This window comes from Lissotriton vulgaris, chromosome 2_1, assembly GCF_964263255.1.
Source record: "Lissotriton vulgaris chromosome 2_1, aLisVul1.2, whole genome shotgun sequence".
Lineage (NCBI taxonomy): Eukaryota > Metazoa > Chordata > Amphibia > Caudata > Salamandridae > Lissotriton > Lissotriton vulgaris.
In genome coordinates, this window is record NC_141687.1 from 763,967,869 (window position 1) to 763,985,555 (window position 17,687).

The following is a 17,687-nucleotide window of genomic DNA, read 5'->3' on the forward strand; positions in this document are numbered from 1 at the left end:
TCTGTCTCCCTCCGCAAGCGACCTAGCAGTATATGCCTTATAGTCGAAGCAGCGCAGCCGCTCGACCTCCGCCGCCACCGCCTCTTTCGCCGCCACCGTGCGCTCCTGAAGTTCAGGACGCCCGGGGCGGCGGAGTTCCTACTCACGGAGCTTCCGATCCGCCGTAGCCAGGTCATCAAGGATGACGCGCCGCATGCCCACCTTCTTAGCAAGACAGTAGCCCCTGACCACCACCTTAAAGGCGTCCCATTCCAGCGCCCTCGATCCCGCCGTACCCCCATTGGACGCAAAATATTCTGAAATGGTATCCTCCAAGTCCGCCTTAAAAACTGCGTCCTCTATAATTTCCGGGCGCATTTTCCAGGTGGGCACAGCGGGAACCCCGGGAAACCAGCGAAGGTCCAACAAAAGAGGGTTATGGTCCGAGATAGTCCTGGTCAGATATTCAGACCGGACCGCTGCCGAAGTCAACTCCGCCGAGCCCAGAAACCCGTCCAACCGGACGTGTAATTCGTGTAGGCCCTAGAAGTAGGAGTAGTCTCTAGCATCGGGGTGCTGTGCTCTCCAGATATCCGTGAGTCCCCAGTGCGTCTGCCATTCCCTCCTTCCTTTAGCCACACGGTGAACCGGAGAGTCAGGGAGGGGGGGGGGGTGCGAGCGGTCGGCCTCCACGTCCACTATTGAATTGAAATCCCCTCCGAGCAGAAGGGGTCCAGAGAAGAAGTGGGCTAACGAACCCGATAACCCGGAGGCGAGTTGGTCCACATTAGGCGCATAAACACAGCAAACGTTCAGGTCCCTCCCCCCTAGTGTGCCTGAGATGGCTACGTAGCGGCCCTCTGGGTCCACCACGGATTTTGCAACCTGGAATGGAACCCCAGCTCTGATCCAAATCAGCGCCCCCCTGGCATATGCTGAATACGAAGTGCAGAAGACCTGCCCCCTCCATCTACGCTGTAGCGCCGCCCCTTCCGCCTTGTTGAGATGGGTCTCCTGCAGCAGCGCCATTTGCACCCCTCTACGCACTAAATAAGCGTGGACTTTGTGGCGTCTAGACATAGTGTGAAGCCCTCGTACGTTCCAAGTAATGCATTTCACATTAGTAACATCAGCCATTGTCCCATACCGTTCGTTCCAAGTCTCTCCACCTCGGTCCCAACAAAGAAAGAGCAACAATCAACCCAACACTGATGGCGGCCATTTTCCCCAACCAGAAAACCACAACCCCCGGTCGAAACAAACCCCTGCCCACCCTCCCCAGAACAGGACCCAAATAGTACCATCTAGTTCCCATCCAAACCTTACCCCTAACAATCCCAAAGTCCCCAACTAATCCTGCGGTCGCCACCGCAGGAAGGCCTTAAGGGCTAGGTGCGGGCTGGGCGCCCGTAATGGGCCCTCGACTCTCGGACTACCGAGACTAGAGATGAGCCCCAAACAAAAGCTATGTCACAGGCAGGGCACCCCTCCCTTCTTCACCACGGAGTTCATGGACAATCGCCAACCCCTGCCACCCCCGTTGCAGACCCCCACCCAAATGGAAGTAGCTCACCCCATCACCCCTGTCCATCCAGAAGGTCCTCAACCGAGTTAGGAGTGATCACCGGCATGTGGACACTCAGTCACCGATTCCTCCGAATCCGTTGGCGCCCCCTCATCCCCAGGGTCCGTTTCCTCAGTAATGGGGCCTTCTCGCGAACCAGATATCGTAGTCAACATCTCCAACACTCCCTTCCGTTCCGCTGATGTCTCCACGGTCGAAGGCCTGCCCGCTTGGCCACGGCGACTCCGGAGCCTGCTGGATCGCCGTCGCTGTCCAGGTTCTGTTGTCAACCGAGATGACGAGCTGAAACCATCTTTACCAGCCCTATAGAGTTCGAGCCAGTTGCAGACGTCCTCCGGGGAATCAAAGAACTGAGTCTTGTCATCAACTATTATGCGGAGCCTTGCGGGAAACAGGAGCGAGTACTGAATGCCCTCGCTCCGGAGCTCGCGCTTGATCGCCAGGAAAGAGGACCGCCTGCGCTGGGTCTCAAACGTGTAGTCCGGAAAAATGTTCACCTGGCTATTCTCCACCTTGTAAGGGCCATTATGTCTGGCGGCATTGAGGATGAGATCTCTGTCCCTAAAATGTAGCAAGCGTGCCACTACCGGCCGTGGGGCGCGGCCTTGCTGCGGCGGCCTTGCCGGCACCCTGTGTGCTCGCTCCAAGGTGTAGAAGGAGGACAGGCCTTCTGGCGCCACCGTGTCCCGGAGCCAGGCTTCCAAGTAGGCCACCATATCGCCATCTTCAATCTTTTCCGGCAGGCCCACCACACGAATGTTGTTTCGCCTATTACGCCCCTCCGCATCCTCCGCTCGCCGCTCAAGGGCCTCTATCCGGGACAGGGCATCCTTCATCGTCGCGGCCAGGGTCTTCTGCGCGGGCTCTAAGGTCCTCACCGAGTCCTCCACTTCCTTGACCCTATCTGAAAGCTTACCATGGTCCGCTCTAAGGAGGCCCAAGCTCGTCGCAACCTGGGCAATGTCCTGCTGGAGGGCCGAGCGCGTGGTCGCTATCGCCTCTAGGACCCGGTCAAATTGTTGTTGCAAGTGAGGGCCTCCAGAGCTCCCCGGGTCCCTGCGATCCTCTTTGTCCGGCGCCTCCGAATCCGAGGCAGCTGGAGTGGCTCCTTTGGGTCCTTTCGGTTTTCCCATGGCGCTGGAGTCCCACGGTGGAAAGTCAGTCAGAGGCACCTCCGAGTGCGGGCGTCCACTCTGCCCCACTCTGCAAATTGTCGTGGAGCCGAGGGTCGCCGATCTCCGTCTCCAGGGCCTGTTGGTCTTCCGCAACCCCGGGCCGCGCCACCACCGTGTCGTCGGAGGGCACCGAGAAGGAGGCGGGGACAATCGGCGCCAGGTCGGATAGGCCCGCTTGGCCGATGAGGATCTAGATCGAGAGTCACCAACGCCGCCGGAGACTTTGTGGCGCCAAGGCGCCGTGCTGCCCATGGATTTCAGTCACTCGGCGGGGTGCAGCCGGGTGCGGCACTGGGGTTCGGTTCCACACACAGGGTCGCCAGACGTCCGTGTTATAAAGCCATCGATAGTCTGGACCTCAGATCGTCCGGGATCGGTCACCGTGCTCAGATTCTGGGTAAGGCAACACCTAGACCATCACATCACAGGGAGATAGGAGGCGGAGGGTGCGCCGTGCCCAGCGATGTTCCTCCGGATTAAGGGTCCCGGCCAAGGTGTTGAGAAGGTCCGGGCGCCATCTTGGGTCGCACTCCGCTGGTCCCCAAACTTTCGATTTTCCGTCGGATCAACCGGTTTTCAAGTATCACCGGGCATCCCAGTGGGTCCCAATCAGTTCGATCGTCGGTTTGCGGGGACTAGGGTGCCCCGTGGACTCCGATCTGCAGGATCAATGTGGGCTCAGTCCCGGAGCCGAGCTCTCAGGCGACCATCGCCATCGGCGTCCAAGCCACGCCCCCCGAGGCTAACCAACTTATATATGTGATATTGTAACTTAAAAATGCACAGTGCACTTTATACATGTTAGATTGTTTTATTTAACTCTGTGTTTTTATAGAATATAATGTTTACTGATAATGTGCTTATGACCTTCTGTATGCTGTGCGTCTGAACCTTTTTGATATGAAATACCATTTGTCAATTTGTATGTTCCAAATGTATACTTTTATGATTCTTTTCGAATCGAATAAAGTTTTATGATGATGATGAGTGTTGACATCCTTTGCTGCTCGAGTGTGTACAACAAATGCTTAACACTACCCTCTGATAAAGCCTGTAAGGTGCTATCTACTTTTACCTCTGCCTACCTTTGGGGTTCCACTGGACTCTGTGCACACTATACCTCATTTTGATATTGTATATACAGAGCAAGCTTCCTACACCTTTCAATTGCACATTTATAACTAGCAGCAGAAGAAATGTTTTTAAAACAATTCTCACAACTGTGCAGCTGTCCAATTTTAAGCAGCAATTCTCTTGTGATGGTAAATATATTTTTTTTATAGTTGCTTCCATACCAACTTTGAAGGATGCTACTAAAAAAGAGCATCCTATATGGGAGTACATAACGCAAGCATTGGGCGCAATGGGCCTCAAGTCAAACCTTGAATGATATGACGTTTGAGTATGATCCTATTTTCAGAGCACAACAATTTTTATATATCAAAAGGTGATGCACAGACTTCTCCGGTACCAGTCATACATGAGTGTAAGAATGTGGTTTATGCCGTCAGACCTGCTGAGCCTGCGGTTGGCACAAATTAAAAATACTCCTTGTGTTGTGCTAGAATGGAAGAGTTTTCCAAAACGGCGATTTTAAGGAGTCAAAAAATATATTAAAGTATTAGTATTACACTGCAGAAATTCATGCCTTCTTCCTAGAACTTCAGAAAACAGACCCTTTGGTTTCCACACTTACTGTGTCGGGCTTTACTTATTGTGTACAAGGTTACAATCTAGGCCTAGCCCATTGGCACTTAAAATAATTCAAGGTTTAAATCGATAAACGCTGAGCAGCCTTGGAGAAATGTGGCTGTTCTACCAGACCAGCTTTATTTGGTCCATGTACAGTATGCAATGACTCGGAAGTAAACGAATTCATGTTAAAGTGGCTTACCTGGCTACAAAGACCACTGTGCACATCTGTGAAGTTGCTGCTTTTAATTGATATCAAACTCAAAAGAAGTTGCACCTGTTCCTCTGACTGGTCATAATGAAACATTCATTGCGACACGTGTGCCAGCCACCCAAGCCTTTGAATTAAATGTCTTTGAGAATCAGTTACTGTTCCTGTCAAAAGTACCTGGGCACAAGTCTGTTTTAAATAGGGTAGGCCCTACAGTCTAGGAGTAACATAATGATTACAAGTCATGGTGGAAGTATATAAAATACTGTTGATATTTGTTTTCCAGGCACCACATCCTATTGTCTACTATATCTTGTATATACCTGTTCTAGCTGGTTTCCCCCATACATAACTAGATCTAAAATGCATCTATGCATGCATCATTATTGCTCATTATATTTTATATCTAACCTTTTTTTTTCATTTTTTTTTCAGGTGAGATGGGCGTGGGGAAAAGCACCCAGAAGCCATTGCATTACAAGAGCTGCCTATTCCACAGAGTAGTAAAAGACTTCATGGTCCAAGGTGGAGACTTCAGTGAAGGTAAGATGTTACTTTAGACTTTGGTTTGGCGTAGACAGCATAACACGTTTCTGTATTGGAGATGTCATTCTGTGATGGTTATGCTATTTATCTTAGTGGCAAGTAAGAACAGGGCACAAAATTGAGGGTGCACTCGGGTCAACTGTCTACCACCATTTTCACAGGGTGTATGCTGTCTACCCTGCTAAGAAGTTGGGCCCCAGAGAAATATGTTAAACTTGACCCTGTGTAATTTTCAAACACCGGCACACATTCAGCAGCACCTGCACAATTTCTGCTTGCATTCCGAGCAACAACATGCTGGCAAGGGGGCTTTGTTATTTCAAATTTCAGCTGGGTCCAAAACCAAGTGCTTGTTTTAGGGGCCATAATGGTATCCTAGCTAGTAGCTGTCTAAAGCCTCGCATCTAGATTCAAATGCAATGGAGGGGCAACAAAGGCTCACAGCTTGGTATTTCTTCACAAGTACATAAGAGAGGCATGTTTTTTACTTTTTTCAGTCCCTGTATATACGAGATATGCATGCATTTTAAGAATGTTAGATTTGTTGGTCTGTCCCAGTATTTACATAAATAATAATTTAAGTAACTCACCTGGTTGGTTACGAAGGTCTTCGCACTGGCGCAGGAGGCTCGCAGGCCAGGTGTCACTCGTGCTCAGCAGTATTGGCAGAGGGACTTAGGTAAAACTTTTGCTGATAAGGATTGTAAATACTGCTGTTCAGTGATTGAGTCAATATTGCTGAACGGGCGACATAGACTTATACACTTCAAATATGTTAACCAGGTACACTACACCCCAGAGCGACTCCATAAGTATGGGCTTGAGTCGGGGGCCCAGTCCTCATCCTGGCTGAATGGCATCCAGATATAGTCTACTAGAACACTCAGTTGGATGTATACAGCGAGCTACTCCCTCCCCTAGAGCCGTCTCCGGAACCGCTGGAGCTTGTATGAAGCTTATTTTGTGAGCAAGGGGACTGGAGAGGTAGAGGTTGAGTGAGCCCAGACATCGAATAGTATCACTGAAAACAGATGGGCAGAGGTGTAATTTGCTACTGCAGTGGTGTTGCAGGCCTGTCCCACGAACGATGAAGGGTACACTGGGTAGACTGTCCTATCCTAGGAAATATGGTATGAGTAGGCAGTTGGAGCTGTCACCTGGGACAGGATTAATGTATAGCTGATGTGCAACTGTCTATGTAAAATGCAAATAATGTCATTGCAAGACAGTGAGTGGATCTTTTGTATACAGTATGTGGTCATGATATGGTATGATGTGTTATCGTGTTTCGACAATTAAAAGAATAAAAATAAAAAACAATTTAAATATCACTGTTTTGTAGCGTGAATCTTTCTGGATTCACTATGCTGTGCATTATTCCGCAAACTGGTGGTTGGGTCCATTATTCCGCGGTCTGGTGGTAGGGTCCGGAATCGCAGTCTTTTCTTTGTTTTTTGTTTTTTTTCTTAGCCCAGGTGGGCGTCGACGTCCCACCTTTTGGTGTACGTCCAGTGACGTCGGCATGCTTCCTGCGGAAGCTCTCACCCTTGGGTGCCATCTTCAGATTATTTTTTCCGCCGTTGGGTCTGGATCGTTCCCGAGAGGGCTCCAAAGATTTGGAGAAAAAAGAAGCCAAAAGCCAAGTTTTGGAAAGAAAAGAGAGGACTAAGTGAGACTACATCAGCGAAGGGGTTGACGAAGAAAGAGGATCTTCGAAGAGCTTCGACTTCTAGAAGAGAATGCGCAATCAGGGGCCCCCCTAAAGGCAAGAGATGGACAACACACCATTCAAATTCTGCCGGAACTGCCACCACGAGTGCGCGAATAAAGACCAACATCTAGTCTGCAACCTCTGCCTGACGGTCGACCAGAAAGCAGGGACTGCAACGCCTGCTCCGCCTTTACGCCAAAGACCCTTCAAGTGAGAGAGAGTCAAAGGAGAGCTAATTTCGCCATACAGGGCAAGGACCAGCCACAGTCCCTTCGAGTCCTGGGACTCTCGACCGACGAGGAGGATTACGTCCCCGAAGAAGACGACTGCTACACAGTCGTAGAGACCGATAATACGAAGACTCCAGAAAAGGTAGGAGAATCGACGCCCCAAAAAGGCCCGAAAGACTCTCTACAGTCTGCCCAAAACTCTCGAAAAAACGAGGGCAAGACCCCGAAAGCGCAGACACCGAAAACTCCGGCGTCCACGGCAACACCCAGGGCCAGCGGATCCTCGCAGAAGGACTCCCTGGCTCCGAAGGGCATCAACCAGCCAAGGTCGTCGAAAAACGTCGACTAAAAGGAACACTCGACGCCGAAGACCTCTTCGACGTCGACGAAGGACGCAAGACCTGTCTCTACGCTAAAACCAGTCTTGACGCCGAAAACAGTCTCGTCGTCATCCAGCCAGAGAAAGAGACTGGCACAACCAATCGATGCCGAATCGGCAGCCTTGATGGAAAGAAAGAAGGTAAGACTCCAGGCAGAGATGGAGAACATCTTGCAGCGAAAGAAAGACTTCGACAAAAGGATGAAAGAGTATACAATTCCGTCTAAGCCAAAGCTACCGGTGGTCGGGTTCGTCGAGGAAAAAAATTAGTTCGAGGTCGAGGCACCGCCGGAAAGCCAGGAAGATCTGGAATATCGACTACCTACTACGAGGAGGAGGAAGATGACGACCAGAGGACGTTCCAGGGCTCAACATACTCTGACACACAGGACCTAGAGTGGCAGGACCTCGAAGCCGAGAGTCCAGAAGAGGGAGTGGACACATATCCGGCGAGGCCCTCGTCGCCTGACGACATAGGACTTTACAATAAAGTCATCAAGAACGCAACATCAGCGTTCCGAGTAAAACTCGAAGAGGAACAACCTAAGGCGGATTTTCTCGTGGAAACACTGCTCCCAATACAAACTAGGAGCCAGTACCAGCCACTGCTCGAAAGCATCAAAGGACAAGGCAGAGAGGCCTTCAAAGAACCTGCGACTATAAACCCGTCACACCCAGGACGGAGAAGAAGTACAAGCACTCCCCCAAGGACCCACCCTACATCCAGGGAACGGTCACTGCAGACTCCATCATTGCGGCAACTGCAAGGAAAAGGGCCAATGTCCCGACAATGTCAGGACCACCTCCAGACAAGGAGAGCAGAAGGATGGACCTGACAGGGAGAAACATCGAGAGGAATGCTGCAACGCACTGGCGCATGGCCAATTCCAACGCCCTGCTGAACAGGCACCAATACCAGATCCTGGACGAGCTCTGCCAGTTAATCAAACATCTCCCACAAGAATACCAGCAAAGAGCTGCGCACCTGGTAGAGGAGGGGAAGAACGTGGCAAATTCATGCCTAAAAACAGCACTGGACGGTGCAGACACAGCCAGCAGACTTGTGATGCTGGGCATCACGGAAAGGAGACGAGCCTGGCTCAGAATATCTGGTTTTAAACCAGAGGTGCAACACAACATCCTGAACACCCCATTCAACGGTGAGACACTGTTCGGAGCACCAGTGGACGAAAAGCTCACCCAGTTGAAAAAGGACAACCACACCACACCGCAAGATCCATGGGGGGATTGCAGTTCAGGTGAAATAAGAAAGGAACCCCGTCACGGAGACCAAACTGGAGAGGGGGAAACCAGCCGGGGACTTTGCACCAGACTTTCCACCAGGGCGACACCCAGACGCAACAAGGCAGCAAAAACAACACTGGCAATACCAACAGAGGGGCCAGTCCTATCGCGGGAAGGTGAATGGACGTGGAAACAGAAGAGGTGGACAACAACCCACCTCCAAGTGACTCTGCCACACTACCAGTGCACACCTTTTCAAAAACTCCACGGGTGGAGCACAGATGCAACAAAGAGGAGTGGCTCGGACTAAACATCCAAGAGCATGTAACACCGGTGGGAGGAAGACTGAACCTTTTCTTCCAGGAGTGGAAGAAAATAACTACAGACAGATGGATTCTCAACACCATACAGTACAAATACTGCATAGAGTTGGAAAGAACACCACCAAACAAAAAACCAAAAAGAAGAGCAGTAGCAAAGAAGGAACTAGAGCTACTTCAAAGGGAAGCACAAGAACTCCTGCAGAAGGAGGCTATCGAGCTTGTACCTCCCATAGAGAGGAACAAGGGGTTGTACTCTATGTACTTCCTGGTACCAAAGGTAGACGAAACAATGAGACCCATCCTGGACCTAAGGTTCCTCAACAAATACATATAAACCCCAAAATTCAAAATGACGTCCCTGCAAGAGGTCCTTCAACAGATACAAGGAGGGGACTTCATGGTCTCCATAGACCTCAAAGATGCCTACCTGCACATCCCAATGAACAGGTGGCACAAACATCTGCTAAGATCTGTCATCAACACAGATCACTATCAATTCACGGCACTGGCATTCGGACTGAAATCAGCACCAAAGGTATTCACAAAGTGCCTTGCAGCAGTCGCAGCACACTTAAGGAGGGAAGGGATACACGTATACCCTTACCTGGACAACTGGCTAATAAAGGCATGGTATTACAAGACATGCAAATGGCACGCACAGCGAGTGACAGACACGCTGATGGCCCTGGGTTTCTCCATCCACTGGGGAAAATCCTCAATGAACCCAGAACAAGTGAAAATGTTCCTGAGTGCTCAGATCAACACCGTACAGGAGAAGGTGTTCCCCAGCGAGAAGAAAACGCAAGCACTGTTGAAGGAGGCACACCTCTACCAGAAGGGGCGTGCTCTGATGGTGAGGACGGCGAGCAAGATGATGGGCATGATGGCCTCATGCATACACATAGTGCAAAATGTACGACTCCACATGAGACCACTCCAGGAGTGGCTACAGGACCAATGGTCACACGCTACAGGTTGTTGGAAGGATCTAGTGGTTGTAACGCACGCAGTGCACTAGGAGATATCATGGTGGAACAAAGGAAACCTAACAAAAGGGAAGCCTCTAACACCACCAACACCAACTGTGACCACCACCACAGACTCATCCCAGAAGGGATGCGAGGCACACATGAAAAAACTCAGGGTGAGGAGTCTGTGGACACCAACGGATGCGGTCAAACACATCAATTACCTTGAACTAAAGACCGTTTCCTCGCACTAAAGGCATTCCTGACAAAGCTGTACAACCAAACAGTGTTGATCCAGACAGACAACACAACAATGATGTTCTACATAAACAAGCAGAGAGGGACACAATCTGCCCCGCTGTCAGAACTAGCGCAGGAAATATGGAGATGGGCCATCCCACTAAAAATAGACCTACTGGCGATTCACCTGGCAGGAATGGACAACGTGGAAGCGGACTGGCTAGCAGACAGACCTCTGCTTCACACGAATGGGAGCTCAATGCCCAAGAGACAAGGAGACTGTTCGACAGGTGGGGAACACCATCGATAGACCTATTTGCAACACGCCAGAATGCAAAATGCCAGCACTTCGCATCCAGGCAACTAGGGGAAGAGTCACTGGGGAATGCCCTATGGATAAGCTGGTCAAAGACATTTGCCCCAAGGTCAAAGGGAAATCCCTGGGATAGGTTTGAACGGCTGTGATGTCTAAAACCTAGCAGTTGCACTATAGTATCTAGTTTACAGACTGCTATAGCACACTGTCTGGCAGAAAAATATTAACATAATGATTTCCACCGAGAAAATGTTTGTTAACAATCTAGTACTTTATTAAAACAACCAATATTTTACAATAAAAAAACATACATTTAAAATTTCAAAGGATCTTTCCCTGAAACATAAAAAGTTAATAAAATAAGGACATACAAGATGGCGGTAAAGCATATAAGTTCATACACAACATATTATATATCAAATACAAAAAAAAGATATCACAATCTACAGCAAAGTAAACAGACCCCCTTCAAAACAGTGGTACTTGGATATTTTAACCACACTTGATTATCAGATCCACTAGCCTAGCATTACTTGTACGATCTTACACAAATGTGACAAAATTGCATGTACATCTCATGTGTATTTAGGCTTAAGTGGATTCTCTCGTGAAATTGTTGTTTTAATAAAGTACTAGATTGTTAACAAACATTTTCTCTGTGGAAATCATTATGTTAATATTTTTCTGCCAGACAGTGTGCTATAGCAGTCTGTAAACTAGATACTATAGTGCAACTGCTAGGTTTTAGACATCACAGCCGTTCAAACCTATCCCAGGGATTTCCCTTTGACTTTGTGTCCTTGCACCCTGTTCCCTGGTGACAGTGGGGTACCCTCTCTTTTGTAACTTGCAAAGACATTTGCCTACACTTTTCCGCCGATCCCCCTGATGCACAAGGTACTCAGCAAGTGCTGGATGAGCAACATGACCCTGATACTGGTGGCACCACAGTGGGCCAGACAGACCTGGTACTCACAGATTATGGAGATGACACAGAGTGCACCACTCAGATTTGGGAGAAGGAAAGACCTACTCTCCATGCAAAACGGAGAGGTGTTACATCCAGAGCCGGAAGGTCTCAACCTGGCAGCCTGCTCCTGAGGACATAGTTTGCACACCTTAAATTACCTGAGAGCACCCTGAAGGTACTTCGAGAGGCAAGAAAACCTAGCACGCGGAAGTGCTATGTGGCCAAATGGAAGAGGTTCACACTATGGTGCAGAAAGGAAAACTGCACAACAAGATGACAAGAGACTCAACAGTGCTAAAATTCCTCACGCACCTGCTCGAGGCTAATCTGAGCTCATCCTCGCTAAGGGTACACCTGGCAGCCATAGTCGCTTACACTAGACGAGAGACCGGGGAAAGCTTTTTTACTTCACAGATTGTAAAGATTCTTGGAAGGTGCAAAGAGGATCGCACCGCCAAAGAGGTTACCAGCACCCACGTGGAACCTCAACCTAGTACTGACGGAACTCATGAAAGCGCCCTTTGAACCGATCCATAAGGCCTCCCTACAAATGCTAACCTTGAAAACAACTTTCCTAGTTGCAATCACCTCGCTACGCAGGGTGAGCGAGCTACAGGTGTTAACGCTACAAGAACCCTACATACAAATTCACACAACGATTGGGTGGTGATGAGAGCGGACCCACACTTTATGCCAAAGGTGGTGTCTAAGTTCCACATCAACCAAACTATTCAAATACCTAGTTTCTTCCAGAAACCAAGGACAAACACAACAAGCATTAGAAATGCAATCGGGCTCGGATTTATTTGAGTTTGAGCTAATGGCATTGTAAATGCCAATGTATTGTTGCTATGTGTTATGGAGTGTGTTCATGTGGTGTGTACTGCCAGTGATCTCCTTGTGAGTGTGAGAATATTGCACCGTTACTGCCTGTGATGTCCTTCTTGTGAGTGTGAGGAGCTTGCACCTCTGCTGCCTGTGGTCTCCTTGTGAGTGCAAGAAGATTGCACTGCTGCTGCCTGTGATGTCGTTCTTGTGAGTGTGAGAAGCTTGCACCACTGCTGCTTGTGATGTCCTTGTGAGTGGGAGAAGCTTGCACCTCAGCTGCCTGTGGTCTCCTTGTGAGTGTAAGAAGCTTGCACTGCTGCTGCCTGTGATGTCCTTCTTGTGAGTGTAAGAAGCTTGCACTGCTGCTGCCTGTGATGTCCTTCGTGCGAGTGTGAGAAGCTTGCACCGCTGCTGCCTGTGAGTATGAGAAGATTGCATTGAGCATCTCTGTGCTGTGCCTGTTCTTTGTAAGGGACTCTTGCTCTGTTGCTGCTGCTGCCTTGGCACAGTACCTGCTGTGAGTGTGTAAGGGAAGCTTGCACCACCACTGCTGCTTGTGATGTCGTTCTTGCGAGTGTGAGAAGCTTGCACCTCTGCTGCCTGTGGTCTCCTTGTGAGTGTAAGAAGCTTGCACTGCTGCTGCCTGTGATGTTGTTCTTGTGAGTGTGAGAAGCTTGCACCGCTGCTGCTTGTGATGTCCTTCTTGTGAGTGGGAGAAGCTTGCACCTCAGCTGCCTGTGGTCTCCTTGTGAGTGTAAGAAGCTTGCACAGCTGCTGCCTGTGATGTCCTTCTTGTGAGTGTGAGAAACTTGCACCGCTTGCACTGCTGCTGCCTGTGATGTCGTTCTTGTGAGTGTGAGAAGCTTGCACCGCTGCTGATTGTGATGTCCTTCTTGTGAGTGTGAGAAGCTTGCACCTCAGCTGCCTGTGGTCTCCTTGTGAGTGTAAGAAGCTTGCACAGCTGCTGCCTGTGATGTCCTTCTTGTGAGTGTGAGAAACTTGCACCGCTGCTGCCTGTGAGTATGAGAAGATTGCATTGTGCATCTCTGTGCTGTTCCTGTTCTTTGTAAGGGACTCTTGCTCTGTTGCTGCTGCTGCCTTGGCACAGTACCTGCTGTCAGTGTGTAAGGGAAGCTTGCACCACTGCTGCTTGTGATGTATTTCTTGCGAGTGTGAGAAGCTTGTACCTCTGCTGCTTGTGGTCTCCTTGTGAGTGTAAGAAGCTTGCACTGCTGCTGCCTGTGATGTCGTTCTTGTGAGTGTGAGAAGCTTGCACCGCTGCTGCTTGTGATGTCCTTCTTGTGAGTGGGAGAAGCTTGCACCTCAGCTGCCTGTGGTCTCCTTGTGAGTGTAAGATGCTTGCACAGCTGCTGCCTGTGATGTACTACTCACTACTCTACTCTACTCACTACTCTGCACTCACTACTCACTACTCTGCACTCACTACTCACTACTCTGCACTCACTACTCACTACTCTCCACTCACTACTCTACTCACTACTCACTACTCTACTCACTACTTTCTACTCACTACTCTACTCACTACTCATTACTCTGCTCTCACTACTTTACTCACTACTCTACTCTACTCACCTCACTACTCTACTCACTACTCTACTCACTACTAACTACTCAACTCACTACTCTACTCACTACTCTGCACTCACTACTCACTACTCACCTCACTACACTACTCACTACTCTCTTCTCACTACTCACTACTCTGCACTCACTACTTTACTCACTACTCTGCACTCACTACTTTACTCACTACTCTACTCTACTCTACTCACCTCACTACTCTACTCACTACTCACCACGCACTACTCACTACTCACCTCACTACTCTATTCACTACTCACTACTCTACTCACTACTCACTACTCTACTCACTACTCACTACTCTACTCACTACTCTGCACTCACAACTCACTACTCTAGTCACTACTCTGCACTCACTACTCACTACTCTACTCACTTCTCACTACCATACTCACTACTCTGCACTCACTACTCACTACTCTACTCACTACTCTACTCTCTACTCACTACTCTACTCACTACTCTACTCTCTACTCACTACTCTACTCACTACTCTACTCACTACTCACTACTCTACACACTACTCTGCACTCACATCTCTGCACTCACATCTCTGCACTCACTACTCACTACTCTACTCACTACTCTACTCACTACTCTGCACTCACATCTCTGCACTCACATCTCTGCACTCACTACTTTGAACTCACTACTCTGCACTCACTACTCACTACTCTGCACTCACTACTCACTACTCTGCACTCACTACTAACTACTCTACTCACTACTCACTACTCTACTACTCTACTCACTACTCTACTCACTACTCTACTCACTACTCTACTCACTACTCTACTCACTACTCTACTCACTACTCTACTCACTACTCTACTCACTACTCTGCACTCACATCTCTGCACTCACTAATTAAAACTTAAACGGGCAGAGCTTCAGCGAATGACTTCTCCTCGTGGAGAACTAGGACACCCCTGTCTTTGTGAATGTGCTCTGGATTTGTGCACCGTTTTCCACGTTTCCTGCACGTTAAGTGTGACTTAGGCAAATACACTTGTGTGTGAAACAGGGCTAGACGACATGAAATTGGGGGGGAGGGGGGGGGGAATAGGTGTAGCCACCCACTTCAACATTCCTGAGAAGAGAACGCTATTCATCATAAGACAAGAGTGCTCCAGGCAGGACGCGTGATTGACTGCCGAGTCAATGACATCATTTAAAATGTTACAGTGCTGGCCAACTGTACCATATTTCTTTTCTCACCTGTCTTACGAGTCCCTTCTAACAAGGAGGCTGGCGCGTGACTAGTCCTCTGACAAGAAGTGTGGGGATAATTTATTCCATTATTACTGCTCTCAGCTGAAAGCAATTAATTATCTCCAACAGGATTCGGGAGTGAAAATTCAGCCACAGAAAGTGATGAAAACCGCACACCCTGCTTTAAAATAATAGGTGCTTAATGGCTTTTTGTTTGCCGGCTCATCTGTGGCGGCTAATAAACAACTCAAGGGTAGTTATGAGCTTTGAATTGTGAGTTTGTGTCTCCCTCTGCTTTGATCATTCAAGCATCCATTATCTGCTGGAAAGGGATGTAAAAGATTTGTATGTTCAGCCTCTCCTGCACTGCATCACAAAACCGGATAATACAACGTTTGCATAATCGCGCAGCCGATTACCAAGTACACGTCCGTCACTTGAGGACTCCGCGCTCTTTTTATTCTGACTGATAGCACCCCTGATCCACGGGAAAGGGATGGCGTTATGCCTTCTGCAGGAAAAACACGGGGCCCTGGAGCACTAAGGTCGTTGCACAAAATCCCCCGACCCATTCCTCCACAGATTCTTCAGCTTCCGTTGAAAAAGCAAGGACACGTGTGCCCGATGTCTAAATCAGGCGGGGAGACGGGGGGGGGTGAGCCAGAGAGCGGCAGAGCAGCTCCCCGGGCCGGCAGGAAGGAGCCGCACACGGCGTCTATGCCTGTGTGCACGTGAGGAGGACGCGCGCCAGACAAACACACTGCTAGATGGTGAACGCGCGCACATCTGGAATGCATTACACGGCCACCCTGACAGCTCCTAATTATAATTAATGTACTTCTTTGCGCGAGCACGAACGAAAAATGCCCAAGATGGCGGAACAAAACTACATTTACCCTATCACTTCAAGCCTATTAAAACGACAACACAACGAAGACGAATCACTGGCCAGATGACACAACACGCTAAGGAATGTGTGGAATTTGTCTCGCCAAAGCCCTAGGAGATACTTCTTTTTTCTCTTCTTTAACATTAGGATCTCGAAACTCCTCCCACTTTCAGTGGGGAGGAGTCCGAGCCCTAAAAAGGGCACTGCACACTCTGGACGCCAGACGTGCAGTCATTCACTACATAGAGAGAACTAAGAATCACAGAAAAACAAAAGAAATTTTGTGTCATTTGCAGACAGTTTCATGGGAAAAGCAGTTACCAAGGGGACAATTGCACGATGGATTGCACAAGCAATACAATTCTGCCACAAGCAAGCTGGGCAAGAGCTAGCTGAGGGCCCGCGGGCCCATTCGACCATGAAAAAGGGAGCAACAATTAGCCTTCCTGGCTAACACTCCCATTCAGGACATATGCCTGGCGGCAACATGGGCCTCAGTGCACGCGTTCACAAAACACGACATACAAATGAACAAATAAGCACAAGTAGGACAGAAAGTGCTTCAACACATATTCAAAACCCAAAGCTCATTTTCCACCCAGCTGCCACAATGATAACAAACCGCTACAAAGCCTATGCACAGCATAGTGAATCCAGAAAGATTCACGCTGCAAAACGGATAGTTTCTTACCTTCCGGTGTAGTTTTGCAGCTTGGAGATCTTTCTGGATTCACTAGCGGACCCACCCACCTCTGCCAGAAAGATGAGACTGGAGAAAGGTGGTAAAAACGGGGAAAAGACTTTGACAGACCTTTGAAGGAAAAAGCGGTGAAAGAAAATATTGAAATATTGCCATACTATTCGGAAACAGAACACAAACGGGAAAAAAAGAATCCGAAGATGGTGCCCAAGGGTGGGAGCTTCCGCAGGAAGCATGCCGACGTCACCGGAAGGACACCAAAAGGTGGGACGTCGACGCCCACCTGTGCTACCGAAAAAAAAACAACCAAAGAAAAGACTACGATTCCGGACCCTACCACCAGACCGCGGAATAATGGACCCAACCACCAGACCGCGAAATAATGCACAGCATAGTGAATCCAGAAAGATCTTCAAGCTGCAAAACTACACCGACCGGTAAGAAACTATTCGTTTTGATTTCTTTTATAGGGCTGCTCAACGCAATACAGGGTGTCAGAGCACTTTACATCACACTTACACGTGATACTTTAACGATCATGTGTGCAAATCTATGTACAGGATGTGTCACAAAAGACGGTAGGACTACAAGACTTAGGAGTCACATGTCCTTCATAGCTTACTGTGCTGTATTAGAAGGATTGTAATTTATGAACTATAATTAACAAAATCTATGTGTAAAAAGCAGTATCCCATTAACTCGTCTACATAAAATGAAAAACCTCTAATCATCGTTTCAGATGATGTGTTTTGCATGGGATATATTAACCCTCTATGCTACTTTGGTTCATAATTGGAACTAGACCAAACTCTGATCCCTCCTGCAAATATGTTAACCTCCAAAGTTATCTTACCATTCCTAGTATTCCCTAAGATCTACTGGCCAC

The 17,687-nt window shown here is 48.8% G+C and overlaps 1 protein-coding gene across 1 annotated transcript in view; it reads left to right on the plus strand.

Moving 5' to 3' along the window:
* Nucleotides 1–17,687, plus strand: part of PPIG (peptidylprolyl isomerase G) — a 411,062-nt gene that overhangs the window by 88,187 nt on the left and 305,188 nt on the right. The window contains exon 4 of the mRNA XM_086956077.1: nt 5,078–5,185. Within this exon, the coding sequence (XP_086812203.1) occupies nt 5,078–5,185 (108 nt within the window). The remainder of the gene's footprint in view (nt 1–5,077; nt 5,186–17,687) is intronic.